The sequence below is a fragment of the Hirundo rustica genome, chromosome 2 (assembly GCF_015227805.2).
Source record: "Hirundo rustica isolate bHirRus1 chromosome 2, bHirRus1.pri.v3, whole genome shotgun sequence".
Classification (NCBI taxonomy): domain Eukaryota; kingdom Metazoa; phylum Chordata; class Aves; order Passeriformes; family Hirundinidae; genus Hirundo; species Hirundo rustica.
In genome coordinates, this window is record NC_053451.1 from 28,501,190 (window position 1) to 28,528,340 (window position 27,151).

The 27,151-nt window shown below is 45.6% G+C and overlaps 1 protein-coding gene across 10 annotated transcripts; it reads right to left on the minus strand.

The window, feature by feature from the left end:
* Positions 1-4,589: 4,589 nt before the first annotated feature.
* On the minus strand, positions 4,590-27,151 carry ZNF384 (zinc finger protein 384). Of its 10 annotated transcripts, none has more exons than XM_040091314.1 (11): positions 26,963-27,151; positions 26,522-26,570; positions 25,419-25,608; positions 22,680-22,746; positions 22,300-22,540; positions 21,642-21,963; positions 9,473-9,697; positions 8,642-8,824; positions 7,778-7,856; positions 6,793-6,951; positions 4,590-6,637 (listed from the first exon to the last, which is right to left on the minus strand). In XM_040091314.1, exons 3-11 carry the CDS (start codon positions 25,469-25,471, stop codon positions 6,362-6,364), a joined length of 1,605 nt encoding a protein of 534 aa, XP_039947248.1. In that variant the 5' UTR covers positions 25,472-25,608; positions 26,522-26,570; positions 26,963-27,151; the 3' UTR covers positions 4,590-6,361. The 10 variants fall into 10 exon arrangements, with proteins under 10 accessions (XP_039947248.1, XP_039947252.1, XP_058280182.1 ...); XM_040091318.2 differs by lacking the exon at positions 26,963-27,151 and adding an exon at positions 26,704-26,782; XM_058424199.1 differs by lacking the exon at positions 26,963-27,151 and adding an exon at positions 26,704-26,781 and having other exon boundaries at positions 22,680-22,750.

The following is a 27,151-nucleotide window of genomic DNA, read 5'->3' on the forward strand; positions in this document are numbered from 1 at the left end:
TCCACGTTTCAAAAACGTGTCCTACTTGAGTAGCAAAACTAGGCGTAGACTCTAGTTCTTTGGTGTCAGGATTTCTTTTCTTGCAGTTTTTTTCCATTCATTACACAGACACTACATGAAATTGAAATGTTTGTTGGACCAAGTTACTACATCTCTCTAGTATTTTGGTGTTCTACTATACAGAAACAAGAAACCATGCACACAAATTTAATCTGTTGTACCTGAAAGGACGATCAAACAGGTACCTATCTTGTAGTTAAGGAAGTGTACAGAGCAATTTCATTCTATGTTCTGAAACTGCACTAGTAAACTTGGGCAGCTTTCAGGTACATTACCTGCAAAATATTAGAAGAAAATCCTAAACATAATATATATCCTTTAGTTGATATAAAGATGATAAAATAATCAATAAAAATATAGAAGACAGACAGAATCTCATAATTATATTCTATATTAGGAAGAATGTTGGATGATGTAGACACATCTGTGAGGTAATGAAATATTACCTATTGCCAATGAGATTTAGGAAGATGCTTAGTTTTACCCATTAAATAAAACACCCTAGACGTTGCATAGCTAGAAACTGACAATCAGTAATTTGAAAAGAATTACCTGGCAAGCAGATGGAAGCAACGGGCTTTCTTTTCCAAACAACTTCGAAGTTCTGAATGTGTTCCAAAAGACCAGCAAATGCTTTTACTTAAAAAGTATTTGCAAAGCAAGTGGGCTCATCCAGGTTGCTGTAAGGCAGTTAACCTAACACTGATGTGGCAAAATCACAGTGGCATTGACAGGGGCTGCACTCAGCTAAGGAAAGAAACACATTGCTGGTTGTTTTAATATGAAGAAAAAGACCTAATTAAAAGAACTGGATATCCTTGTATGGCAGTCTAAGTTTGGTGGCAAGATAGCCATCTAGGCCTAATGTAGCAAGACATTGACTGAACATACACAGCCAGGTCACTGAAAGGGAAATGAAAGGCAACAGATAAGAACTACGTGATGGAGCCAAGCCTTATTGTGAGACACCTAAACCAGCTAAATTTAATTCAGCTGTTTGGAAAGATGAATACAGTGACTTGATCATGGTCTGTAATTCATTACACAAGAAGAAAGACTTCTTATAGCAGAAGAATTTAATGTACTCAACAAAGGCATAGCAAGACCCTATGGAATAAAAAAAAGTAGTAATATAGAGTGGCAGTTTCAATAGCAGTGATAACTAATAAGGGACATGGTTGATTAACCATAAGGCTTAAAATTATAAAAGTCTTAAATCTTTCTTGAAGATTTAACTGAATTATAGACCAGCAATACTATCATTAGTCACGGCTGAGATTCTGTTACTGTTTGTGGGTGACTTTTCTAAATGATTTCCAGCCTACATGGTTTCCTTTTAAAGCAATGATAATTTGTAAAATTCAACTAAGAACAGAAAATCATCTTGGAAAAGGACAAGAAGAAAAAGTGCTATTGCCTTTCAGCAAAGAAACAAGATGCAACCCAATACAGAACTCCAGAGTCATTGTCAAGTCTTCTTGGGTACAAACATAGAAATGAATGGATTTGCAGCACAATGAAAATGCAGGGCCAAAGAATTCAGGGAGCTGAAGAAGAAGGACCATGGGATCTTGTTAAGTGAATATTCCACTCTTGTGAGTGGGAGGTAAATAATTGAACTGTTGTTGGCTTGAGTGCACAAAGCTGCAGACTGCAGAACTTCAGACTTCATTTAAAAAGGGAAGACTTTTGTATGAGTTGTTACATTTTGTCTCTCACAGGTAGCTACTGTACTTTTTAAACTACCTGGAGCAAACTGAATATGTTAAACAACCTTGGGAATCCAAAGAAGGAGACCTAATCCAAACTCAAGTAAGTCACAAAGATAATGAGGGTAGGTATCTTCAATTATTTCCACATCAGTAACAGGACTGGGTAAACAGAGGAATTCTCATTGATAAGAAAGAAAAGGAGGTCTGGAATAAAGTGGCATTTCTGAAGCTCAATGGGAAAGTCCCATTGTAAAAATAGTAAAAGATAATTAGTTTCTTCCTGGGCAGCAGTAAAACCTATAGGCTCAGCAGCAAACGGCACAAACACGAACAGTAACACGTTTGAAATGACTGGTAACAGGAATTGTACAACCTTAAATACATATGGATGCCCATGCTAGGTAGCAGATTCCAAGAAGGGAAAAGGTAGCAGACATCAGAAAACAACACCTCAAACCAGGGACCAGGAAGGGCAATTTCAAGCACCTTTAACATATAAACTGAAAAATCATTGCAAAGAATTTTAACTTGTGAGTCATTCCCCAGGGAATTCAGTCAGCAAAGCATTATTCTGACTTTTAAAGCCTTCCCAGCTTAATTCAAGACACTGTACCCAAACCAAGTCATTTTTCAGACTTCAAGGTGATGCATTCAAGGTGAGAGAACAACTTGAGTGAAGCTGAAGTTTTGTCCTGTTCATGTGGAACATGGACATGCAGAGGAGAGCCACTGTGCCGAGTCTGATAACTTCCAAGGGGAGCAAAACTATAAACTGAGTTGTCCATGGGAAAAAAAGAAAGAAGGCAGAGGAATATCAATTAAACTCTCCTGTAAGGAGAAACGTAACAGATGGAAAAGGTGAAGCCAGACAGCAACCAACATAAATTAGACACTATAAAAATAGAGAAAACTCTTAAGAAAAGCTTTGTGACTAGCAAAACTAGTGGTAAAAGGAAAGGAATATTTTGCTCTTTCATTCCTTTCAATCACAAAATAAACAAAGAAACCTTACTAATAGTACTGATCCATGCTAGATAAAAACGGTGAAAATGCTAGTGACACAAAACAAGAGAAACCAGTCAACAAATACTTCCAATTCCATCTAAACAAAGGAACAGAATGTAGCAGTCATATGAAAATAGCAACTTCTATCTAGTACCGTAGTATCAAAGTAGGAGATGAGACAACACCTACTAGGGATGTATATTTTTAAATCAGTAAAGAAACAGGAGTCCTGAAAGAGTTCAGTAACCAGCTCTCTAGCCCAGGGATTCTGATCTTAATTAAACTTGGGATATTAGAGAAATACCTTACGACACACATGACAGTACTCCCAAAAGGCAGATGAAACGACTCAATGACAAAATTATGGAAAAACTGTATAGAGATGAAGAATTAGAACAAAAAAATAAAACCTGTAACACTAAGGTTTTATGAAATACAGATTCTGTAGTAAAAAAGAAAAAAAAAAAAAAAAGAGAAAACCCAAACCCTCATTTCATTCTTAGATGATATTATACATTTGGATTAACAAAGGGGGACTGCATAGGTGCAACATACTTAAATTTTTATAAGGCATTGACCTAGCACCATAAGTCAGAAAGATAAACTGTACATAATCAAATACTAAGAGGGTTAAGAAATGCCCAGGCTGCAAGTCTCAAAAAGAAGCTAATGAGAAGTTGCACTCGATGCTTTTCAAGTTAGCATAGGTCAGATGCAATATTGCAGTTCAACCTGGATCTGAAAGTAAAAATAACAACTGATACAGTTTGCAGGTGACAGAACTATGAAAGCTGTGAGTAACCTGGTCCATCAGTCCATTCACACAGGCTGGACTTGGACACAGCCCCACATGAAGCATCCAGGAAACAAGAACCCAGAGCATGCCTGTAGAGAAGGGAAAACACTATCATGGAAGCCAAGACTTTGGATGATCAGACTTTTCCAGACAAGCAGCTGCTGTGAGCTCCTGTATAATGAGAAGAGGAAAAAATGCAATCCTCTGCAGACTTAAGGCAAAGGGCCAGGGGGACCTCATCCATGGCACTGGGGCTTCAATACTCAATTCCAAAATGAACATGTTTATAAGATACTGATAAATTTGACAAGATGTAGAAAGAAAAGATAACAATAATTCATGGGCTGGAGGAAATCCCTTACAGTGGAAGATGTACAGAGTTCTATCTGTTTACCTTGTCAAAAACTGGATTGAGAAGGGACATTAGAGTGTTTACATACAAGTCTGGGAGGGGAGAAGTCCCATTCAGACTCTATGAATCAAAGGGATGAATGTTTCCAGAACTAGTAACCAGAAGTCAAAGCAAGGAGAAATCTGGCTTAAATATTTAAACAGTGAAAACATTAAGCCCTTGCAGCAGGCTACCAAAGGATTTTGTGTCCCAGTGCTTCAAAATCAAGCCAATGCATTTTGTCAACACAGTTCAAATACACATTAGTTCTTGGGGCTCAATACAGCCTAAATGAATTGAAATGTCACCTGTGAAATGCAGGAGTCAAACCAGACTGCTCCTTCTAGCCTAACCTATGCACCTACCAAACGCTCCACCTGTTTGCAGCCAAACCCAGTGACTAAACCGCAGAGGAAAAGGTTTCTGCCACAGGCTCCCCAGGTGCAGAGCTCCTCGCTTTCCTTGTGCAAACCGCAAAGTGCCAAAGGCAGAGATGTGCCGCCCTGGCGCCTGCCCGTGCAGCCCCTTGGGACTCCGGGCAGCCAGAGGCTCCTGCAGGGGTCGGGTGCAGGGGGAAGGAACACACGTCACAGGGGCAGGGTGCTTGCAGCAGCACCTTCAAGGAGCCTTTTACACCAATTTATTTCTATACAGGGTGGTTAAAAAAAAATAAAATAAAAGCCCCTATTGGTTGTTCATACAGAAGTCTGGGATTCTATAGGCTTTGTGTGGGTGACTGATTTTAAAACCCAACAACACATGCTTTTTCCCTTGCCTTCTCATTCTCTTCCAAGTCAGCCTCCATGATCCAAAGAAACTAACAAGTAACACACAAGACTAGCAGTCATGTGGACCAATTTAAAAAAAAAACAAAGAGGAAGGAGAATTGAAGACGAAGAGAAAGGGAAAAACAAACGAAGATTGAAAATAAAAATTCGCCAGGATAATGCGTTTTATAAACACAGAGATAGAAACAGTTACAGCAAGGACAGAGCGGGCCAGGGGTGGGGAATAGATATTTATATATATATATATATATATAAATTCAAGGGGCCTTCAGTTTATTCTTGTTGGCTCCCCCTTCTCATTAGATTGGTCTCTCTGTGGGGATCTTCATCCCCTTCTCTCCACTGTCCACCTTTTGGGGATTCTCTCCCATTACCAGGGTCCAGAAGAGGCCACCACTGCCATGTGAGTCCAGCCCGTCTTGGCAAGAGGGAGCCTGGGAGAGCACTCTGGCAGGAGATGAGCAGGAGAAGCTAGCCTTTCCCTGCCTCCTACCAGCTCCTTGAAAGACTGGTCTATTCCTTGTCCTCCTCCTCCTCGTCCTTCTCCTCCACCTCCTCTTTCCCTTTGGGAAACTGGGGGCAGGACAGGTATGTGAGTGTCAGAACTGCTGTCATTTCACCTTTCAGGAAAGGGAGTAGAGAGAAGGGTGAAGATTATTTTGGCAGTCTCTTACCCTCCCTCCAGTTGCTTTTTGGTTTGTTGTTGATGCCTGCAGGCTTTTCTGAGGAGGTGAGGGGAAAAGCAGGAGGGAGAGGAGGAGGAGTACAAGCTGCTAGGATATCATCCACAACAGGCAGGAAGAGCAATGAGCAGGAACCCACATTCCTACGGGGCCATCGTGCTGCTCAGACAGCTGGGAGAGAGAGGCAGCAGCCAGTTCTGACAGACTCCTCTCTATTGCTCTCCACCGCGGGGGGGGAGAGAAAGAATGCAATACTTCACAGCCCTTAGGCAGTGTAGGCACCTGTCCATCCCAGAGAACATGCCTCACCTCTCCCCCCTCCACTGGTCTCACCTTCCACTGGGGAGAAGGTTTCTCCCATCCAGTCCTTGGGGCAGGACGAGTGACCCCTCCTTCCTTTCACAAGCAGGAGGGACAGGAATGGATATTTCTCTCTTAGACACTCAAGGCAATCCTCAAAGAACCCCAATCCAGCTGTCAACCCTGCCACATTCTTCTGTGGCCTGCTAAAAACACGTGTCCAACCCCCTGTATATACAAGGGCCGTCTCTCCATCCCATCCGCCATGCATGCCTCAACACGCAACCCTGCTTCGTACACATCCTACAGTGAGAGAGAAGGCAAAACAGGGGCCTTTCTTTGGGTTTCAAAGGAGGGGCTCTTGCATGAGGAAGTGATCCCAGCACAGGAAAGGGGCTCTTGCACAAGGAAGCATCCTCCTACCAGGCAGGCTGTTGCACAGAAGGAGCACCCCCTTGAGACAGGCTTTTGTTCAAGGGGCTGCCATGAACAGGGTTAAACGGCCAGAAGAGGCTGTTGCAGGAGGAGAGGCCGGAAACTGTTGCACGAGGAGGGCCGCTGCACAAGCGGTGCCCCTGGCACAGGCTATGCACAAGAGGCGTTCTGCTCCCTGGGTTGAGGTCTCTCTAGGAGCTGGAGAGGTGCTCCACTTGGATGGTGCTGGTGCTGACAGTGAGGCAGATGTCCTTGTGATGCTCTGAAGTCTTGTAAGGAGTCAGGTCAAAGGAGCACTGGGGGGGAGGGTTGGGTTGGTTAGTGTCTCCGGAAGGGCCCCCTGCTGCCCCCCCGCCCTGCGGCTGGAAGTGCTGCTGCTGCTGCGAGGCCTGGGCTTGTGCCTGAACCACCTGCTGCTGTGGGTCAGGGATGTTGTGTTTCCTCATGTGCTTCATCAGGTATGTCTCCTGCAACGGGAAGAGCCGTGTGAGGGGAGGGAACGACGCTCGCAAAAGCCAAAGCCTACATGGCAACTCAAGAGGACCGCTCCTGTTGGATGTAGAGGAGCTGCTCCCTGGGAAATGTGACCAGTTCTGCCCCCCCTAGAGCGGCAAACACTCACCGAGGTGTAGGCCCGGCTGCAGATGGAGCAGGTGTAGACCTTGGCGTGTTTCACCGTGTGCGTAGCCAGGTGTACCTCCAACGAGGCGGCATCTGTGTACGCACGGTGGCAGTTGTGGCACTTGAAAGGTTTGTCTTTGTTGTGCTGCCGTCTGTGGGACTGGGGAGGCGGCAGCAGGGAGGAAAGAGAAAGCAAGTGGGAGGGAGGAAGCAAATATTAGGAGATGGCTTTAGCTCAAACACCCCCTTCCAGCCAGGCCCCAGGCTCCTGCTGCTGAGGAAGGTACGCCTGGCTCCTAGCACAGGGACAGAACTCCCTCCAGCCCACCACACCTTCCCCACACACGCCCTCTCCTCTCACGCATACTAGGCGTTTGAAGAGCAGAGACTCTTAATGCTCCACAACCCCCATCTTCTCAGTTTCCATGCAACTCTGTCTTTTCCTGGTCTCTCCTTTTCTGTCCCCCCTATACATCTGCTCCCTGCATCTAATACCTTCAGGGCAGGATTTGCTTTAACTGCTTGCAGATGTTTACAGCTCTTTGCTCTTTGGCACACTCTACAGTTCCCCTCCTCCAGGGTACTGCAACAGAACACACCACCCCTGCTTCCCTATATCCCTACCCTTACTCTCCATTTCATTGTAGAACAAACAAAAACCCCACACAGATACCCAGACTTTACTGGGTGTAACATTTTGCAAGTCTTGCCCCAGCTAAGTTAGAAAACTGCAAAACCAATGGGAGGATTTTCACTAAGGTCTCAACGATTTCAAGTCAAGGTAACAAGTCTACAGGATGTGACTGTTTATGTGACTTCTTTGGGCCACTAGGTGCCACAAGTCAGGAACCTCTCCCATGCCCAGGGCTTCAATAGCTTTCTGTATTCTTTTACTCTCCTCCCAGCTGCCCCACTTCTTCCACCTCCTCTACCACAGGCACCCCTGCCAACCCCTGCTGGCGAGCAGGACACGCCCCGCCCCTTACCTGCAAGTTGGAAAGCTGGGTGAAAGCCTTTTCACACCCAGGGTGAGCACATTTGTAGGGTCGGTCCCCGGTGTGGATACTGTTGAGGAGGAAGAGCACAAATGGGAGGCAGTGAGCAGGCAGACAGGGCCGACTGCCAGGGCCTGCTGCTGTGTGAAGGGGATGATGTTGCCTCCAGATGCTGTTCTAGCTGGACAAAGAGAGCTCTGCCCAGCTCCCGTGTCCAGTTAGAAGCTGGAGAAGACAGGCAATTGAGCAGATTTCAGAGCGACTAGGATTGAAGAGCAAGAGCTTATGAATGCCTGAACAGCTCAGCATGTGAGCTACCTAAAATGCACTGGGAAGGGGTCCGGAGATCCAGGCTCCCTGCTCCAAGCTCAGGAGTCCCAAATGACCAAGAGGACTTGCTTCCACAGTACCAAGAAAGCAGCTCTGTTCCCTTCAGGACAGACATGCCAACACTTTTCCTTTTAAGTAACAGGTCGAGTTTACCTACAGTGTTAATCTGTTCCTGTCCCCCTGCAATGCCAGGAGCAGCTTCCACACACTCAGTCCAACCCCCGTGGTGCCAGGCTGGGATCCCCTAAGCCAATGCCTCTCTCTCTATCGCTCTCTCTCTCTGTGCCGCCCGCGGTGCAAGACCAAGGATCCCCAGGGACAGCACGTGCCCACCTCAGCCCTGACGTGGTCAGTGTCTCCTGCGCAGCCTCCACTCCGTCCACTCAGGTGGGTCACCTCCTTCTGGGGGTGCAGCCGGCCGCATTCCCCGCCCGCCCCCCGCATGCTTGGCGCGCGTGCTCCACAGGTGCATGCCGGCAGCGCGGGGGGACCAGGGCCAGGCCCCCAGCCTCCTCTGGCCCTTACCGTGTGTGCTGCTGCAGGTGGGAGAGCTGGCGGAAGGCCTTCTGGCAGTAGCGGCAGGTGTAGGGCTTGGCCCCCGAGTGGATGCGGAGGTGCTGGGCCAGGTAGGATGTGTTGGCGAAGCTCTTGGAGCAGTGAGGACACTTGTGCGGCTTGACAATCGCCGTGTGGAGCTTGGAGTGGATCCTGCCGAAGAGGAGGAGGAGCAGCAGCAGTTGGACATGACCGCCATCTGGCTAGTGCTGATGGAATGAGGGCACAAAGGGGGTGGGACAGCACCACGCTATCTGCTACACGAAGGAACTCCAAACACAGCATGAGCTCTCTTGGTCTCAAACCGTGCTCCCCTTGGATTCAAGAGACCATGGTCTGTCCGCACCGGGGGAGGATCCAGAGAGAGGAACTATAGAGCTTGGACTGAGGGGCATTGGCAGAGCTGTGTGTGGGAAGCCTACGGCTGAAATAGCAGGGGGGCTGCAAGCCTGGACTTGAGATGTTTGGCAGAACTACGCTGGGGTGACAGGGAACAGTCCTCCTATGCCCGCTCTACTCTCACGCTGACACAACCAGCCCTACCTCCTGTCGGAAAGCATCGCTCCGCTGCCGACGCCTCTCCGGCGGAGCAGCGCTAACCTGAGCGCACCCTGCCCCTCACGGCCGGGGACCGGCCTCGCGTGTCCGATACCGCTACTGCCGGCCTGCCGTGCGTCAGACCTGACCGGCCCGCGACAACCAGCCGGGTCTCCCCAGGCTGTCGCCCGCCGAGGTGCTCACAGCATGCTGGGATGACGGCAACATGCAGCGCGGAGGGCCCCAGCCTCCTCCGGCCCTTACCGTGTGTGCTGCTGCAGGTGGGAGAGCTGGCGGAAGGCCTTCTGGCAGTAGCTGCACGTGTAGGGCTTGGCCCCTGAGTGGATACGAATGTGCTGGGCCAGGTAGGAGCTGTTGGCGAAGCTCTTGGAGCAGTGAGGACACTTGTGTGGCTTTGTCTCCGTATGGGACTTGGAGTGGATCTGCATCTCCGACTTGGAGTAGAAGGTCAGCGAACACATCCGGCACCTGGGACCGGGGCGAGGGGAAGAGACAGTGTCACATGGGGGTAAGCCCCAATATGGATCAACTCTAACTGGATGGGATCTTCCACACTGAGTGAAGAAGCGTTTTCCCACTACGTGGTACTGGGGAGGTTTCACCTGGGACACTGCTTGGCTGTGAGTGCTCCAGTCCCAGGGGGACAGATTTAACAGATTTAAGCTGGGAACTGGTGTAACAGACCAAACAATACTTCACAGCCAGACAAGTAAAGGGGCTTGAAGAAACCAACTGGCTTGCAAAAGAGACTGGGCAGCACTTTGGAAATTTTCCAACAGCAATCCTAAGGGGATAGGAATAGTTCCCAGACAAAACCCTCACTTTGTTAATTGTGATTTATTTCAGTCAAAAAAAAAACTTGGAAAACCTGGAAATCCCAGGTTATAGGTTATATTAGAAGTTAATTCCATGTACTGTGAAATCTGTGAGAGCAGTAATGGCCAAATCCACTTAACTCTGCTCCCATTTTTGGAGAAGACACTCAAATATTTAGGATAAAAAATGCTGAGAACAACAGCAGTGCTGCTTTCCTAGTGGATCTTACAAAGATACTCTGGATATCAAATGTGGTATTTCATTGGTCTAGTGGGCTTTCATCATTTCAGTCTTACTGATGTGATGCAAAGTGTTTTGTCTGGGCGTTTGGATCCATCTGTTCCCATAATGATCAGAAATGTATTTGTTAACACACAGACTCTGAGCAAGAAGAAGCAGTTGGCATCGCTCTGCTACGGATGCTGCTGTTAAAAACTCTTCCTCCACCACGACAACAGGCTGTTAAGAGAAGCTCGTGCTGTTTTACAATTCAAGATGGTAAAAGCTTTTGTGGTTGATAATTTGACAGAGAGATAGAAGCTGCATCCAAGTTACGCATTTTTTCCCCACCCCCCACCAATGTGTGTCAAACGAGGGGCAGAGTTAAGGTTTATCTGAATTTAGATTTTTCATTTGCATTAAAGACAAAATAGAATCTCCACATGTAACTTCCACGGTCACATCTGAGAGAAGAAATGCCATCCAGAGGAAGTCTGGTTAACATGAATTCAACTTTCACAGTGGTTTTGTCTGGGAATTTCCTTGAGTTTTATACTGTTTACAAATCTGCTCAGCAACAAAAGTCTCTGCAGGTATTACAAGCCACAGAGAGCTGATCCTGCCCTTCCCCATATCCACCTCCTCTCAGGAGGATACTTCATTACATCTACTGTTGTGACTCTGTTGGAGCCGGAAGCTTTATGACGTGTGCAGTCTGATTAGCGTATGTCATGTAAGCAGCCTTTATCCAGCACCTACCTTAACTTCCACAGGCCCTTCTGAGCCACAGCTTGATTCCAAGCCGTTTAGCTGGAAGCCATGCCTCCCTAGCAAGCACTCTAACACACACCTGTCGTAACATTTCCCTCCTCTCCACTTCTGCTCTTTTACATTCATTATCATCTCTAACAGTTGTCCCCACGTGTCCTACCTTCATCCTTCTCTTAATCCATTTTAATTGCAAGCCCTAACAGAACATGCAAACTAAGTACATCCTTATTTAAATCCCTCCTCACACACACACACACACACACACACCCCCACACCCCAATCCCTTCTGGAATCAACAAACAAAAGCAATTTGGCTGTTTATCCCTACATCTATTGAAGATATAAGGAATAAAAAAGAACATCAGCATTGTCTTTTTTTTAAAAAAGTGGCTCTTGGTTTATAAACCAAAGTATCTCAAGTTGCACAGATTGTTCCAGACTTCCCAAAATGCTAGACTTGAACAGAGCACATGTATTTTGCAGTAATCAAGTCATACTTACAGGATGAGGACTGTGTATCCTTGAAAGCACCAACATTACAAACAACTTTGAGCTGAACAATAAACTGAAAAATACCTTTGAGTAGCCAAGTCCAGTTCCCTGCTAATGTAAGCAATTACAGTATAATCCCATGCTTGACTTTTAGCAAGCTCCTTCTCAGCAGATGCTGACTTCCATTACTCTCAATTGAACCTTGTTCCACTGCACTGGCCCTCTGATAAGGAACCATTCAATTGAGAACAAGCTCCCAGTGTGATGCTGTGCTAATATGGCTCACCAAAACAAAGGGGAGTAGCAGGTATCCTTCTCCTATACAGGAGGGGGGCGACTGTTCTTGCCAGCAGCACGTCTAATTCTGAAATCCATGTCCTCAACAATTACTGAAAAACTCACACAGGCTCAGCAAACTTAAAGAATGATGGCATGTGGAAAATTGGCTTTGCAGGAAAGATTCACTGACTCCAGTCAACCTAGGTTTGGAGTAAAGCTTAAAAGATAACTTAGTCAATATCCAAACAAATCTACATAGGGAGAAAAATATCGATTACTAAGGGCTTATTTTATGAACGAGTAAGATGGAACAAGGAACAACAACTGACACAAGAAATGAAAAAAAGAGGAAGCAGGCCTTTTCCAGCCACGAGAATGATGCCTCTTTGGAACAAGGCTCAGAGGCTACAACATGGTCTCAGGCACTTGGCCCCTACAATCAGTATTCTGAGAATCCAGGTACCTTTCTGATGGAAACACCCTTCTTGTGATTTAGCTCAAGTTTAAAGAGAATGCTGGGCACTAATCTCTTTTGTGCTGTACACAGGACTCTGTATTTTAAATAGTCTATTCTGTTCTGAAAAATTAATGAACTTTACCGTGCCATCAAGCCTAAGCAGTCACATGCATTAAATCCTTAGTGCCATAAAGCCATCAACTTTATCTTCCATAACTTCTGTGCACCCTTTACTTATTTGCTTTGCCAGGTATCTGGCTTCAGGTCAGAAATTCTCTAAAATAAATTTTAATGAAGAGAAACAGACTACATGTCCTTTTCTAGTTTCAAAATAAAATTATAAAGAAGTTGTTTCAAAACCTCACTGGCATTTGCATGACAATGATAAACCTGATTACTAGCAAGAATAGGCCTCAACAATAACAAAACCTCCCCAAACCCTAACCCCCCCCCAAACCTCAAAATGAAAACAAAACCCTCAAATGAACAAACCAACCAACCCCTGTTGTCTGAATTTAGCAGCTATAGACATTCTGATATTGTTTTTCAAACAACATTTAGAATGAAAATCTTGCAAGAACTCATTTTCTAATCATCTAATTAGCATCAACCCTGAGAGAGCAAGAATGTTATGCAGCATTAACAAATTCATGAGCCTTATGAGTTAAAAAAAGCCCTGGAATATAACAGAAAGCTGCATTTCAGAATTTTATATTGTGTGGTATCAGGCTTTTTCAAGGGAACAAATGATCCATTTAATTAAGGGCTTCGCATTCTGCCTCAGACAGCATCAAATATTAAAGGGGAAGATGCAATCAGCCCTCTAGTGGGCAAATATGGATTCAAAAAAGTGTTAAATCTATACGGATAATGAGAATATCCCATCTGACACTAGCAGCATTTCAGTATTCTACTTCAGTGAAATTCTGGCTGGGGAGAGGAAAAATAGGGAGTCCTCCTTGCTAAGCATGAATGAAACACTATATGAAATAATTGATTTCTATCCCCCCTCTGTTTAATATCCATTTTTAATAGTCTCCCTGCTGTGCTTCTAAACTACCCCTCCTTTGGCTGCATTCTTTCTGACAGCAAGAAACAGAAATGACTGCAGCATTCCCATTGATGGTGTGACACAACATCCCCTGCAGCTGCTTGTTAATGGCTCTGCAAATTCAGACAGCCTTGGAGAAAATATCCTTAATAACACAGAGGTTCATATCAACAGTTAAATTAGCACTCAGCCATATGCCAGAGATCAAAACTAACCCCCTTACAATGTTTACAATGCTTTCTTTTTTATAGGAAATAAAGACATTCAGAAAATGTTCATGTTAAGTCAGAGACACTCTCAAAAATCATAAAATGCCAGCAAAAGGTGGATGAACAATTCTAATTCTACTCCCATATGAAAGTCATCACAATGCGTCATAAACAAAATTATGCTTATAGCAACTAGACTACAACTCTGTGGCACGCTGTATTTTTTTCCACTTTTCGTGGAATGTTCTGCCCCATTCATCAGATGCTGTTAGGAGATAAAATACCATCTGAAATACCAGCTCGTAATAAAATTTGCCTAACATGGATTAACAGCCTTTTTCAATCAAGTGCTTAATTAATTGGTATCACAGTTGTGAAAACTATGTAAGCTTGTATATGGGTCTGAGAATTCAAATTCCTAGTATCTACTGAGAGTAGTCTTACAAGTTAATTGATTCCTTGCTCCTTCTGTTAGGCTATAAATACAAGTTAGACCATCAGTTAAAATAAAAATCGAAACAGGAAAGTCTGAAATAACCTAGATAATAAGAGTAAGTTTAGGCTGTCAGTCAGCAGTTCATTTAGCAGGGAAGGAAACGTCCTGCCTTTGCAATTCAGAGTTAATGAAGTAATAATTCAAGCAAGCATAGCATAATAATGGATGCACAGTTCATGACAAATGCTAACTTGACCCTCACATCCCCCCCAATTTTTTTTTTTTTTAAGCTGAAGTGATACACTTTATTGTTAATATTTTGTAAGAGGCAAGGAAAGGAGACAAAACTAACATCCAAGATACACAGGTACACTTGGGCAACACCCAAATAAAGCCAGTGACTACGAAGATGCCAAATGAATGCACAGGAATTGTACCTAACAAATCTATCAGCTATGCTCAGATCTTGGTCAACTTACTTCCACCGTCCTTCAGTCACCCAGTGGCTTGGTAAGGCTGCAGAAAAGCACACCCTCATACTGGCAAGGCAGAGAGTAGCTTAAAATGCTCTCATCATATGGCACTTTCCCAGTTCTCAGATTTGAGGGCATTCCTGCATTTTGTCCATTTTTCCAAATGACCTTAAAAATACCTGACTCACAATTTTGTGGTATTTCAGTACACATCACAAGTTGCCTGTCTTCTTTTAATGACTCTATCATTTATGCTTTCAACAGTTGCACTTTAAACCTTTTCTGTCACAGTCTCACACTGGGAGCTTTCATGATGTCATTTAGTTCCTAAAAGTCTTTTTCACAGTCATTGCTTTCCAGGATACTGTTCCTCCATATTCCGTATCTCTAGATCAGAGACATTCAATAGTCCAACATTCAACAAGACACTTCTGTCTGATAATGTTTTCCACTGTGTCCAAACATCTGGACCTCAATCCCTGGCTGCTGGAGACGTCATGCTGTCCCCAAAAGCTAAGTCTTCCATGGGACTGTATTAAAATATATTTTTTCTGAACAATTAACAACCACATAAAGATCTCCCCCCCCTTTTTTTTTTTTTACAGCTATCCACCAGCACTATTTTTATCTTTAGGTTATCAGCCATGACTTTCTGTTGACCTCCAAATCATTGAACATCAGGCCTAAGACACTGCCAATTTCTGAAATCAGTCACCATTAGCATAAAAGACCAACAAAACAATAAAACACAATAATGTGCTTCCTAGTATAGTGATAACATGTAAGAGCTAAAATTAAAAGAACACAAAAGGCCCATTAGAAAGCAGTAGGAAGTTTGGAAACACCGGGATTAAGGTCATCCATGTCACCATAATTTGGCTCCGCAATGCAGGTACGTTCTGATACAGCCTCATTTACTGTTTCCACAGAACTGCACTCTTATTATGTTGCACAAATGGATATTTAACAAGGAAGCATTCAGATTTTTTTATTTCACCACTCTGGACAGCCTTGAGCCTTGCAATTCCAACCTCGTGAAGCAGATCACTCATCTCCTCCACAGAAATATCAGTGTTCCATAAGCACTCATCTACCTCCACTATGTCCCTGGTTTATTTTTTGTAAGGGAAAGGATCACAGGAGACACAGTGAAACACAGTAGGAGAGACATATCCACTAATTCTAAGTGGCCAAACTGGTAACTGACCCCTTTTTTTCCTTTAAAGGAAAATTCCCATTACATATGTTCAGATCACTGCTCCTATAGATTTCTATGCTACTCCTATGAGATGCAACACTTCTGCAAAGCAAAACAGGGTCTGACCTGTAACAGAGGAGTGTTCAATGATACTTCAGATTATGGTTTTGAGAGCACCAAATGTTAATTATTTCAGGATAACTCTCTATGATCATTTGTAGCCTGAGACAAATGCAAATCCACTGAAGATTGGACCTAACTCATACTTGCACACACTCCAAGGCAAGATTATCTCTAGGGCTGTAGGATACCAGAGCAACCTGTGGCAGGGGCAAGTGTAATCAACTGTTCTTCATACTAGCAAATGCCTTCCCCAGATCATCCTCCTCAATTCCACAATCCCATGTCAATGCATTTTATTTTCTTTTAACAGAACATTCCTTTCAGATTGAGCAAACATGCAGGCGATCATGCACCAATAACTAATCAAGGATGGTATGCACTGACTCAGTAGGGCCAAATTAAGGTGTAATCAGGTAAGAGGTGCAAAATAGAGTTTTAAAGTTCCCTCTCTCCCAAGCTGAAACTGTGACTGTGCTCCTTCTTCCCTTGTACACAGTCATTCCATTGACAGGTAACATGCCAAAATTAGAACCTGTGACTGCAGAACTCCTGTTGATTCCTTCTGTGTGGCACTATGAGGAAGTGCCAAGGGAAAGCACGAGCGTACGTGCACACACATATAGTTACAATATCTCAGCAGAAGGGAGAGAACTTACCGTAACACAAGGTTTTACCTCATTATAGCCTCAGGCATGTGGCCAGTCAAATTGTCATTTTCTAAGCTCCAAGCACTGCATTTATATACAAAGCAAGGATTATGTGTGCAAACTGCATGTGTATATGTAAATGTACATATGCAACAGTGTTCCTTAAGAGTTCTGAGATCGTAAGCCAATTCCAACCAATCTGGGAAGGGGGTAAGGATCTTAGAAGTCAATACAAGTCTCAAAAATATGCAGCTGAGGAAAGAAGAGAGACTCTCTTGGAGTCCTCTGCTGAGGGAAAGGCTAATTAAGCTCACCCTTGATTAGACATCAGAGAATCCACACAGGAGAGAGCCGCTGGAAACCAGGCATCATTAGTTCCGCTGCTCACGGAACTACTTGTTAAAAAAAGCAAACAGAAATTCCAACGTGTGGCATCATACTGACACCCACGTTGGTCATCAGCAATCTCAAAATCCATTGCACAGACCTCTGCCACTGCAGCTAAAATGATAAATGACAGCAACAATACTTTGTCACCTTTTTCTAGCCTAAGAGGGAGATGAGGTTCTTTGCCAGAGGAGGTCACATTCTTATGCTGACATCAAAGACATGGCAAAATTTAGAAACACTGGGTTTAATATTTCTAGGCTTTGGAGGGAATGTGGTCAAACTTCCTGCCTGATACTTCACACTTAATTCCCCCTTTGCCTTTGGCCTTCTAGCCCAGAGAAATACCCTCTCCTGCACCAAGGCCCAAACTCAAGCTCTTTACCCACATGCCACAGCCTCTTGATCCTGAACTGCAGGGGCTCTTCGCTATTTCATTCCCTCAATTACCTAACACCTATCTCCTCTCCCTCATGCTTCTGTTTGTCTGTCCACATCCCACACTCTTGTCCCTCTCTGTTCTGCCAGTTCTAGGTATCTCATTTTCCAGCACCTAGCAGGTCTGGTTCCTTCCTCCACCCCTCAGTCTTGGCTGTTTATAGCTTATTCCTGCACTAGCTCTCCCATCTCTCCCTTGCAAAGAGGCTCCCCATCACATCCTCTGTTGCATTCCCAAGTTCATAGGCTCTTGTCTTTTCTCTCCTCCTTTCTGATTCCCATCCCTACCAAGTCTGCAGATTTCCTCAACACAAACAGCTCCAGTCCCTGCCCATACTTCATCCTCATCTCTACCATGTTTGAACCAAGCAGTGTCTTCTCACACCTTGCCTTTGTGCCCATCGGAGGGGGAGGTTTCTGTTCACACGGGGCACTAAAGACTCCTTCTGAAGCAGAAGGAAGAGCAGCTGCAGCTGAAGGAAAAACATGTTTGGCCCTTCAGTACAACACTAGAAGATGCTTAGAGCTGCAGAAAGAGTAGATACATCGTCCAGCCTCACACAGAAACTGAGAGAAGTTAGGCTGTATTCATCTCCTCTGTGAAGAAGGACTGTCTGCTGAGTGCCTGGAGTTGTGCAAGCCTCAAGAAACACGGAAGAGAATATAGCCTTCACATATTTCAACCACCAAACTATAAATCATCTCTGAGCATATTTAAGGGATTTTTTCCAAGCTTAAAACTGGCCAAATTCAACAATATTGTCAGAGACATAGGTGGATTACAAAACCCATAGCCACCACATTACAAATTGCTTCAAACCTATGGAAAGTTCACCAAACAGTAATGCTAAATCCAGTACAGGGAAGAAAAAAACAGCCTTAAAACAAGACATGTCTGAGAAGATGCCCACCTGCAGTATTCAAACCACTAGTTCTCTTTGTGTACATTTGCTCTCTAATGAGGGTCTCCATCCAGCTTCTTCACCTTCTACAGCTCAGTTTACCAAGGCGTCTGTACAGTTTTGCACCTTGGATTCATCTCCGAAGTTTCCTGTCCCTCAGCTACTTATTGTCTCCCAACCTCCCTGCTGTTCCCCAGTGAAAGTAAGGAAAACTCAAACCCAGAAGTGGAGAAGACAGAGCTTGTTGATTACACTATGACAGTGAGGCTCTTCTCAAGCCGACAACTTTCAGTTGGTATCTGAGGCTCCAGAGCACAGCTTGCAAAACCATTCCAGGCTATAAACTGGTATTCATCCTAGATTTTACTTAATACCAGAGCCTAGCAATGCCTATACAGAGCTCTCTTCCTCTTACAAAGAAACTACTTAGAGAACTGTCAAGGGAAAGAAATGATCTAGCCCAGAGCGGCTGAACCACTTCATCAGTCTTGTCCACTGATCACATCACACCACAGACTTCTAAAAGTGCACAAGTACAGGCACCATACCAGGACCAAAAACCAATCCTACTGTGTCCAGGACCTGTTTGCTACCTTTTCCTCAGCACCTTTTAAAGCACTGGGAAGAAGCCATGTGCTTCACAGCTTCTAGAAAGACTCTTGATGCTGATCTCATTTTCCAAAGAAAAAGCAAATTCTACAAAGATGTCAGGGAATATTAACAAAGAGCTGACGATGAATCCAGACAAGACTGAAGTGACATTACTCATGAAGGAAAATGCTCCACAGGACTGGGTTAGATGCTGTCCCCTGCAGGTGCAAGCATTCTTCCAGCAGCACAACACAAAGCACTAAGGACTCTGGCTGCCAGACTAATCCTAAGGACAGACGTTGAAGATCTACAAGTATTGCCATCATTGGCAAAAGCCTCAGCCTGTAACCTTTTCTTACAAAAAAACTCCTAGTCATAGAGATTCTTGCACCACTTGCACAGCAGCCTACTAATTCACTTCTAAAGATGATACAGCAGCAAAACAGCTGCCATTTCCTGGAGCAGCCATCTCTACATTTGGTAGAGAATGGGATGAGCTCCAGTGTATGTATCAAGATTTATGCTCCAACACCTTCCACATCTGCCTGGATGTGCTGCTTATTCAAGGCCTTACTCTGTCTTTATCACCACACCAGGAGTCAGGAATTACAAGTATCAGCCACCTGCCCAGACACTCATGACAAGAGAGCTCACAGAGCTCAAAAACAAAGCTTAAAAAAATAATTAAATTTGACAAAATAATCCCAGGCTTTAGGAATTGGGTATTAAAAAAAAAAAAAAAAATCATCACACTGATCAATGTAGTACAACTCCTTCCAGGAATCCGAGTACATTATTTTCAGTGTCTCATCATGGGAATCAGTGAAATCATACAAACGTAGTCATATGGATGCCAAAACCAACTCCTCCTCCAGCCTGAGAGAGAAGCAGGAGTAGATGAACCTCACCCACAGTCTTAATTTAGCTAGCATATGTCTGCATACTGTAGTGACGGGAACTACTGAAATCATCCTCTAGAATACAGAAGGATCCCGGTATTCCTCAAAGTTCTAACTTGTGAGTCTATTCATATGCATATTATGGAGAAACAATTTTACTGTGTATCACAAAGGTTTTCTCTCCCACAGCTCCAAGAGAAGATAGTGCTTTCCTTCATTTTTCCAACAATCATTTTTAGTTCCAAACTTGCACATGAAATGCATCATCCAAAGAGCAGATCTCAAGGAGGGTAGAAGTACTCCTTGGTGGTCTTCAATAAATATCAGCTTAGCTCTCTCACACCTAAGCACTGCTCAGAGGAAGGCCTACTTGGGGTGGGGGCGGGTGGAAGAGGTACCACATTCAAACTAAACATAAAGAAATCTTAAACATAAAGAAATTATGTGTTCCCATATATATACTCATCTGTTTTTTCCCTGAAAAGTCTTTTTCATGAGCTGTTACACAGACTATGCACATTCATAAAGTTTCTGCTGAGTCACTCCACCTGGTCTTGGGCATTTTTTTTTTCAAACTTACAAGTAAACAAGGAGCTATAATTAAAGCTCTGGTTCAGCTTTAATTCTAGCGTTCACTGCCAATTGTGTCCCCTTTAAATACATATTTAACAACCTAATTAGCAACCCGGACTGTAAGCAGCTTGAGTAGTGTGGAACTGTGGCTATGGCCCAAAATAAATGGTGGGATTACAAATAGCAAGCTACCTAACACTCCCACCCTTCCTCACCATACGCTGATTATATTTTCAAAGTGAAGAACTGGGACATTGGCTAAGATAAAAAGGCTGATCCAAGCTCTAGTTTTGTACCCATTTAACGATGTTGATTTTAAAATGTAAACATTAAAAAAAAGCCATAGTTAAAAGTGAAAAAATGCTTGAGGTGGGTGCACAGATTCTGTGTAGATGCCTTCATATTCCTATGGCTTAATTCCAGAAGGATAACTAAATCTGTACCAAAACAAAGAGCATCTAGGATGATAAAAGGAAAACTGTTTGAAATGGGATCATGGGCACATTGAAGGGAAGTGAGAAGACCTAGGGACCATCTTCTATTTCTGTTTCAATTTGGCTACTACTTTGCCTCTTATTTATTTTAATCATCCATCAGAAACACCTATCACTGAATCACCCATAAATGCTCCTGCTTCCCACCTAAGATAGACATTTACTCCCTACCACTTTCTGCTCTATCTGGTTCCCACCTTTTCTAAAACACCCACACTGCTTATCCTCTGGTTCAAGTATTCCCTCCTACCTTATCTCTCCCCTCCCCATCGCTCGTAAACTCAAGCCACATCCCTCCAAGCTCAGAAACCCAACCTCAGGGCTCAGAACTCTCATCTCTCTTATCTGACACACTTAGGGTTCAGAAACACCCTCACGTTTAATTCAGAAATACTTTTTCCCCCCCCTTGTTTTCTTTGGAGTGCTGAGGTAGAAGGAGATCACATGGGGCAATACACACAGGAGCAGACTCTATCGCCACAGTTCACTTCCTGCTCTGCGTGTCTCCAGTTTGTAGTCTTTACACTGGACAGACTGGAGTCCCAACTGAGGAGCACCCAGGTGTACCAGGGCCCTCAGCTACACCAAAAGTGCTCCAGCTGCACCAGCCAGCACTGCACTCCACAGTACACCAGCCATACTACCTGGCTGTGCCATCGAGGATATGCCCCCATAACACCCTGGTCATTAACTAACCTGGTAATGGAAACAACTATGTATCAGGAAATCAAGACTGTCCACTAAAAGGAAATCCTTAGTTTTAGGTCAACCCATCAGCTTGTAAATATTCCTGACCAGAAAGAAAACTCAACTCTTTCTGCAGCTCAATGATTCTCTACTCGGGGACTCTCTAGGTACGAGGCAGAGATCTCTCGTTCCCCATGTAACCCTCTGAAGGGTTAAATACTCCCCCATCCCCATGCAATGCTATAGTCCAGGTTTAACCCCACTCCCCACCTGTATGTCTTGCCATCCTTGTGCTGGTCCTCATCATCCTCGTTTGTCAGCACAAAGGGGTCGCTCATCTCTGGCAGCCCTGACTCCTGCAATCGTTTCTTCTTCCGGCCCCGGGGTGGTTTGGGGGCAACTCCCCCAGCCCCACCACCTTCAGTGAGGGTGGTTGTCCCTTTCTTGGATAGGTCTGGAACCACCTGCAGGGCTGCCTGGGAGCCAGGGGGTAGCGCAGAGACAATCATGGGAGCTGAGATGGGAAAGGTTTGGGCAGAGGCGGCTGTGGTCACCAGAGAACCTGACGGGGAAGTTATCACCAGACCAGGACCTGTAGACAAAGGAAGGTGGAGGAAGTCAGTTATTACATCTCCAATTATGCCCAACCTCCTTAGCCCACAGAAGCACCTACTTTTGACTACAACACAAACAGAAGGGTAGCTTCCCCTCCCAAAGCACGCCCAGTCTCCACTGCTGGAAGTCAAACTTTCAAAAAGAAGGTGGACGTATGGAGTGCCTAGAGATTCACAGCGAAACCACACCAAGGCAGTCCACACCAAGAGTAAGGCTAGGAATAATCTACAGGCCAATAAGGATTGTTCAGGAACTCGTGTCGGCCCATCCCAGAGTCCCCTTGTAGGCTGCCGAAGCCTTTGGAGTGCCCTACCTGCTGTCATGAGCCCAGCAGACTGCACTGGTACCACGGTGATGTTCTGAGTCACAGGGGCTTGGCTGTGTGGTGTCAGCTGCTCCGGCTTGGTGTCCGAGTCCATGGAGATACCAGCGGGCAGGGCCACAGAGGTGGGGACTGTCAGCAAGGCAGGGTAGTGGGGAGGAGCCAGGCTGCAGCCCTTCTCTGTGGGCAATAGCTGCTCCTTCATCTTGTTAATGAACATGGTGTTCTCGATCTACATGGGGGAAAGGACGGGTTACGGCAAACCCTGGCACAGCTTTGCCCAGCGTTTGGCTGAGCAAGAAACGCACCAGAAACACTCATCGTGCATAAACTTCCAACAGGAAGCAACGCAACAGGTTGGAAGATCTTACCTGTCCCGAGACGGTGGGCACTGCTGGCCAGAAGTACGGGGAGGAGTTGAAATGAGATTCTTCCATCCTAGCTGGGCACAGGGGGCAGGATGAAGGGGGAAGGGAAGAGGAATGGAGGATAAGGAAGACAGACAGACACACAAACACAAAAAACCCATTAAACCCAAAGAGACTCCAACATGGAACTGACTCAGTCTATTGCTGTGACAGTTCCTTAATCTTCCCTGTCTTTCTTGAGCAACTTGTTCCCCCATCTGAGCTATCTGCCCAAATAAAAAAAAAAATATTTACAGGGGAAAAAGGTGCCTGTTATTCCCATGGGCTTGGGTTCTTCTGAAATGGCCCTTGCCCAGTAGTCCTCCATGCAAAAACAGGACTGACTAGAAACCCAGAACACATCCAAATTTTCCCAATTATCACCCCCCGAGTACATGGCATAAATGAAGTCTGTGCACCTGCAACCAGGCAAATACAGATGAAAAGCGTTTTTCACCATCACAGACAATCTGACCCCACAGGCAGTGAAAATTTTGGACCTTGCCTGTCCCTCCACCCCAGCTCAACTCCAAGGACCCAGATGCAGCAAAGGGACATTAGCATTATGTTACACAGGAAGAAAGACAGGCAGAGAGAGGGAAACAGACTTGCCCAAGATAACAGACAGCCACAGCAGACCAAGAAATCAAACTCAGAGCTCCTAACTTCCTGCTGCCCACCCCAGTCCCACTCTTGAAAGAAACACAGAACTATCATTCAATATTCCTGTTCTCTTCCAATGAGACTAAGCAGCAGGAAAATAACCTGACTCCCCTGTTCCCGAGATACCCTATTTCCAAGCGAGATCGTGTCATGGCTCTCCACTGCCCATTTCCTTCTCGTCTTTGGGACAAGATTCTGTAGGACTCTGTCTCCAGCCAAATGCCCGCTGCTCCATCTCAACTCTCCCTGCATCCAGAGGATGAGCTAGACACTAGGAGAGTCTCCTGAGCTGAGCACAGAGGTATGATCTCTTTGGGAACACCTGACTGAAGAAGCACTTCCATTTCTAATCCTTAAATTCCTCTGTGTAATTCCGTTAGCGGACAGAGTTTGTTACACTTGCAAAAACACTACTCAAAACCTAAAGAAATTAACAAAACAGTATTTTCTGAACCAGAAGATACATCTGTTCCTAAACAAACACGGCAAAAGTGGTAGGTAAAACCTATGCCCAGAATACATCTGGCAGAGAGCACAACCACTGTAGGTTTTCCACGCAGCTACCTGCAAACTGCCCCACTTGTATTTCTGTTATGGTCTGTCAGTGGTCTAATAATTAAACAATATTGTTTCTGCAGAGTCTGTGTCAATCATCAGGGGAGCTCAGAGGCATGTCCCCAGTAGCATGAAACACTTACATTACACAAGCATTATCAGGACAGAATAAATACATGTGGAATTGCTGTGTTTGAGCCAAAATGCAAAGATAATTTTCCTCTATGTGGAGAACCAGTATTTAAATGAACCAAATTACCCAATAATTTTGTTTTTATGAATTGCTCATGCAACAGCAAGGCCAAGTGCTCCCGCCTCACTCACTCACTGCAAATCAACCAATAAACACACTTAAGGATAAATTATTTACCTTACGTTGGTGGCATGCAGTCAGACTGCTCGCTGCCTGACTGAATTACTCTGGATTTACACTGCTGTGATTCAATCAGAGGCTGATGGGGCAAGACTCTTACCTTCCTTCCTCTGCTTTCTTTTCTGAGCCAAATTAATTATTAAGTACACTGCCCACAGCACAGCCCTATGCATGTAACACCTAATTACATGACTTTTTTCTTCCACAGGATGGGCACACACGAGGAGATAACACATCCTTGGCAAGTGAGCACCACCTGAATCAAGAGTGGTATTTTGTTTGGAGTTTCAAAGTTTGGGGGTTTTTTGCTTAGGTTTGGTTTTATTTGTAAAATAAATAAATTGCCATTATTGCTATTATTATTGCTTATTTGCTTAGCTGCCACATCAAAAACATCAAAGTGAACCTGACTCTCAAAAAACATTAAGTCCTCATATAATAATCAGATATATTTTCCAAAGAAACTTTGTAGTTGTCCAAAACTCCCTTGGGAGGCAACTGCAAACCTCAGGAGTTAAACAGCAAGATGCCAATTTAAGGAAAAAAAAAAACCTCACAACAGTTTTCTTATTTAAAAATTAATGAAAGGCAAGTCCATTTCCAGATTCCAAAACCCAGACCAGCAGAGGCCGGGGCACTCAGTGGCTACTCATCCCCATCTTGTCTTCTACCAGAACTTCACAGAGAATCTAACTTTTGTTTGCTCAGTTTACAAAGTGTGCAAGTCAAATAGAGCTCTTACTGATTCTTCAAAGGACGGCTACACTGATTTCATTAGCCTCCCTTAGAATCCACCTCCCCATCCAAAAATCTTCACCCTTGAGTGTGTCACGTATCAGGCCTCAAACTTCTGGCTTGAAAGGCTGAAGTGTGATGGAGTTATAAGAATGTGGAGGAAAAGGAGAAATGGTGTAAAAGTTGAAGCTTTCATGCAATTTCACTAGCAAGCCAGTCTTCCAAAGGCAGAAAACAAAGGTAAGACTCCTCCACCAACCTACTGTCCTAATACCCAGAGCTGTCCCCCTCCCCTACCCCATTTTTAGGCTAAAAGGGTATTTTGAAAACATGCACCCCTATTGGCAGCCCCCACTTAGATGCTGCTGGGCACTTACTTTACCAGAACTCTGCACGTAACCCTTCCAATTGCTCTATAACTACCAGACATGGGCTGGAGCTTCAACCCTGCACCACAGCACGTTCCCACTGCAGGGCCTTCATCATCCCAGCTTCCACAAACAGGCCAGAGATGGGACCTTCTTCCTATTCACCAGTCTAGTATCAGACAGATGTCAACGTACCCTCCTGATGTAAACCAAAAACACTTTCTATGTACAGACCACAAATGGCACATACACCAAATAAACAACCGAGTGACCCAGGGAATTCACAAGGGACAAGGGATCTGTACTCCCCGAAGAGTACTTCACAGAATCACATACTTAACGTGCTGGATTTATACTTCTTGGCAGGTCATCACTTTAATCATAAACAGACAGATAAAAAGCACGTGCAAGTATACGGTGAGGCAGAGGCTGTGTTTCTGGAAGGCACAATCAAGGTTGGGTATGAGGATATTTATTCAGAGGTTGACTTTTAACACGGGTTTCTTTATTCTCCAGATGCCTGGCTTTTAGCTCCTATTAGGCACGGAGTTTTCAGTCAACAAAAGGCCCCGAGTGCAACGCTCGGGAACAATTTAGACTGTTGTTTTATGTCTGCTCAAGATCTTTGTTCAATGACAAGGAGCTTTTAGGCTTAATTGCCGCAAAATACTAGGGATGCTGAAAGCCACACAGGCCGTTAGATCAAAAGCAAAAAATGCTTCTACGGAAATCATAAGTACCAGAAAGTTCAAACGCTGCTACACCTTTAGAACGAGTGCATTTGAACACACAGCAGGGATATCCCAAGTGTACCGGACAAAGCTCTGGATCCCAAACGTGCACGCCAGAGACAGAACTTTGGTGCCGTTCCCAGACACTTGTGTAGCCTCCACCCCGACCGGGCGAGCCTCTGTAGGAACAGGTGCCTGGCAGAAGGCATACCCTGCGCCTCAGCTCCTTCCAGGCGGTCAATCCCCTCTCCCGCACCCCGGAGCTCAAACGCCTTCACGCCCCCGGCTCCGGGAGCCGCGGCCCATCCCATCTCCTCCCACCCCGCGGCAGCCCCTGGGGCAGGGGCGGGGGTCACTCACGCAGCTCCGGGAGCTCCTTACCCCTCTCACTCTCCCTCCTCTTGCATTTCTCCTCCTTCCAGGGCCGGCTCTGCAAATAAACCGCCTCGGTTACCGGGGCGCCCGGGGCCCCGCATGGCATCGGGCGGCGCTCCGCGGGGCCCGCGGGCCGGGGCACACCGGCCATCTGCGGGGCAGGCGCTCCCCGTGGGGCCCGGACCCACCTCCCCCCGCGGCGGTCGAGGGCGGGGCCGGCCCGGAGCGCGGCTCCCCGGTGGTGGAGCCCCCGACGCCGGGACAGACGGGCGGACGGACAGATAGACAGACAGCCCGCCCTCTTCCATTTCCGCTTCCGGATCGCCCCGGCCCCGGAAGTCCCGCTGCCCGGCCCCCCGCCTGCGGTCTCGCCGCGCCGCGCATTACCGGGCTCCCCCCCCAGCGGCGGCCCCGGCCCGGCTCCGGCGGCGGCGGCGGCCTCCTCACCGGAAAGACAGCGGGGAGGAGCTTCCGGGTCAGGGGGCGGGGCGCGCCTCAGCGCTTCCGGGTCGCCGAGAGGAGCGGAACGGCGTCATCGGCGGTTTCGCTTAGAAAACGGGGCGGCGGAGCGGCGGCGGCGGCGGCCCGGGGGAGGCTCCCCGGGGCGGGGGCACCGGCGAGGCGGCCGCGGCCGGA

What these genes read in the sequence shown, in the direction of transcription:
- ZNF384 (XM_040091314.1), bottom strand. Translation starts at nt 25,471, where the DNA reads ATGTCTGGTAGTTATAGAGCAATTGGAAGGGTTACGTGCAGAGTTCTG. An exon ending in AAGGATGGCAAGACATACAG is followed by an intron (nt 9,698 to 21,641) that starts GTGGGGAGTGGG and finishes CCCCGGTCCCAG; the next exon opens with GTGCCGGATGTGTTCGCTGA. An exon ending in GCAGCCGGGCCTACACCTCG is followed by an intron (nt 6,638 to 6,792) that starts GTGAGTGTTTGC and finishes TTCCCGTTGCAG; the next exon opens with GAGACATACCTGATGAAGCA.